This window comes from Augochlora pura, unplaced genomic scaffold (assembly GCF_028453695.1).
Source record: "Augochlora pura isolate Apur16 unplaced genomic scaffold, APUR_v2.2.1 APUR_unplaced_2923, whole genome shotgun sequence".
NCBI lineage: Eukaryota > Metazoa > Arthropoda > Insecta > Hymenoptera > Halictidae > Augochlora > Augochlora pura.
In genome coordinates, this window is record NW_027583126.1 from 1 (window position 1) to 2,695 (window position 2,695).

Sequence of the window (2,695 nt, forward strand, 5' to 3'; positions counted from 1 at the left end):
TTAAGCTCTCTCTCCACGAATACGACGAGCGAGTTGGATGTCTTTAGGCATGATGGTGACACGCTTGGCGTGGATGGCGCAAAGGTTGGTGTCTTCGAACAGACCAACAAGGTAGGCTTCGCTGGCTTCCTGAAGAGCCATCACAGCGGAGCTTTGGAAACGCAGATCGGTCTTGAAGTCCTGAGCAATTTCACGAACCAGACGCTGGAACGGCAGCTTTCGGATAAGAAGCTCGGTACTCTTCTGGTATCTCCTGATTTCACGAAGAGCTACCGTTCCAGGTCGGTAGCGATGGGGCTTCTTTACTCCACCAGTGGCTGGGGCACTCTTACGAGCGGCCTTTGTTGCCAACTGCTTACGTGGAGCCTTTCCACCAGTTGATTTACGAGCGGTCTGCTTGGTACGCGCCATTATGTCTTCGAAGGTTGCAAAAACACAAAGAACTGAAGTACGTCCAGATACGTGACTCAACAACGAATGCGTAAGTGCCGCTTGGGAGTCGTAGTTTTATGCGCTCCGGTCTACCGCAGCGCGACGCTGATTGGCTGAGTGCGTAGTGGTGGGGAGACCGGCCATGAAGGCATAAAATGAAACGAGTAGAGCCGAATAGCAGAGTTCCCTTGTGGACGTTGAAGAGATCACATCTTATTCGATCATCATGACTGGCCGTGGAAAGGGAGGAAAGGGTTTGGGAAAGGGAGGAGCAAAGCGTCATAGAAAGGTTTTGCGTGATAACATCCAAGGTATCACTAAACCAGCCATTCGTCGTCTGGCTCGTCGTGGCGGTGTGAAACGTATTTCTGGTTTGATCTATGAAGAAACTCGCGGTGTTTTGAAGGTTTTCCTTGAAAACGTTATTCGCGACGCCGTTACCTATACCGAGCACGCTAAAAGGAAGACTGTGACTGCAATGGACGTCGTGTACGCTCTGAAGCGTCAAGGAAGAACCCTCTACGGTTTCGGTGGTTAATTTTTCTATTTCGACCATCATACTCATCAAAACGGCCCTTTTCAGGGCCACCAAATATTTAACAATGAAAACGCTCCATTTCGACAGTTATTCAATTTTTAATATACTATTCAATCCTGATATACTATTCAATCCTCTTAGATATATATTTCATGAATTTCAGGCTGTATGAAAATTATAGAATGAATTTAGCTTTCCGATAGATTAATTATTTGGTTTTAGAATTGAATTGTTAGTTGTAGGTTTATCATCAGCATTTTTTTATATAATTTAGCATATTACATGTATCTCAGATTTTTCCCAATTTCAAATCTGAGTAGTTGCGTCAACGGTTGGTATGAAAGTATTTTAGTGTCGGTCGCATTTGCATTGTTTCTGTATTATTATTGATATAGAAACGCATATATACGTTTCTAAATTCTGAAACTGTTCTTGTAAGCCTAGATCTTAGTGGCATTTCGCTGTCGAAAAAGAACGAAACGCAGCATAAGGACGAACCTAACCTCCGCCTTTGAAGTCACCCCTATAATCGATCTTCGAACCGCAGAAATTAACCGCTTTACATGCTTAACTTCTATGGCAAAATGTGAAGCTTGGAGCGTAATATTATTGAAATCCGTGTATGAAATATATATATTTTTGCTCTGATGGAAAAAAATTACAATATCAATGCGAATACAAAACATATAATCTCTATGAAATATCCTAAAATTTGACCCTTCCACTAGATTAGTAAATTTCAAATTATCTTGTACTTTCTGAAACGGTTATCATTATCGACTAGTCTGCAAGAAATTCACACGTACTTCTTGTACAAAAGGTTAAATCGTATACACGTTCCTCTACACAGGAAGTAGATTTATGTATAACAAATTCGTATTCGTTTCTATGCATTTATAACCCGTACGCTATGGACTACATACATTTTTTAGTCTTTTAAACACATATCATGACTAAAAGGAATCCAAAATCATTTTAAAATTATGTCACAGCAAATATAGAGAATAGCTATATGAAAATATTTAGTTGAATAGGAACAATGTCTGCATTTTAAAAAATTGTTGGCCCTGAAAAGGGCCGTTTTATCAACGTAGAAGAGGCGTTTACTTGGAGCTGGTGTACTTGGTAACAGCCTTGGTTCCTTCAGAGACTGCGTGCTTGGCTAATTCGCCAGGTAACAGGAGCCTGACAGCGGTTTGGATCTCCCGGGATGTAATGGTCGATCTCTTGTTATAATGAGCCAGACGAGAGGCTTCAGCAGCAATACGTTCAAAAACATCATTAACGAAACTGTTCATGATGCTCATGGCTTTACTGGAGATTCCAGTGTCAGGGTGCACTTGCTTCAACACCTTGTAAATGTAGATTGCATAGCTTTCCTTCCTCCTCCTCTTCTTCTTTTTGTCAGTCTTGCTAATGTTCTTCTGGGCCTTACCAGCCTTCTTCACAGCTTTTCCGCTCGCTTTAGGAGGCATGATTGAAGTTTCTTCGAGAGCTCGTAACGTTCACTCTGAGAGACCTGCAGCTGGAATGCGTTCGGCACCAGTAGCGACCTGTATTTATATCACTGAGAGGGAATAGTGGCGCACCAATCGCGTGCGAGCTCAAGCTGGCGGCCATATGTCTGCATTCCCGCCATTATCATAGCGATGCTGACATCTGCTTTTACTGAACGACCGGGGAGGCCACGTAAAACTGTGGCTGTGATTTTCTCATTGTTAGGGG

The 2,695-nt window shown here is 42.6% G+C and overlaps 3 protein-coding genes across 3 annotated transcripts; 1 reads left to right on the top strand and 2 right to left on the bottom strand.

Annotated features, from left to right (window-relative positions):
* LOC144477682 (histone H3) lies at nucleotides 1–459 on the bottom strand. The gene has a single exon (XM_078195415.1). The coding sequence runs from the start codon at nucleotides 409–411 to the stop codon at nucleotides 1–3; it is 411 nt and encodes a 136-aa protein (XP_078051541.1). The 5' UTR covers nucleotides 412–459.
* A 171-nt stretch (nucleotides 460–630) lies between these two features.
* LOC144477684 (histone H4) lies at nucleotides 631–1,000 on the top strand. Its single transcript, XM_078195417.1, has one exon. It carries the CDS (start codon nucleotides 659–661, stop codon nucleotides 968–970), a length of 312 nt encoding a protein of 103 aa, XP_078051543.1. The 5' UTR covers nucleotides 631–658; the 3' UTR covers nucleotides 971–1,000.
* Nucleotides 1,001–2,073: 1,073 nt separating this feature from the next.
* LOC144477683 (histone H2B) lies at nucleotides 2,074–2,464 on the bottom strand. The gene has a single exon (XM_078195416.1). It carries the CDS (start codon nucleotides 2,443–2,445, stop codon nucleotides 2,074–2,076), a length of 372 nt encoding a protein of 123 aa, XP_078051542.1. The 5' UTR covers nucleotides 2,446–2,464.
* Between the last annotated feature and the right edge of the window lie 231 nt (nucleotides 2,465–2,695).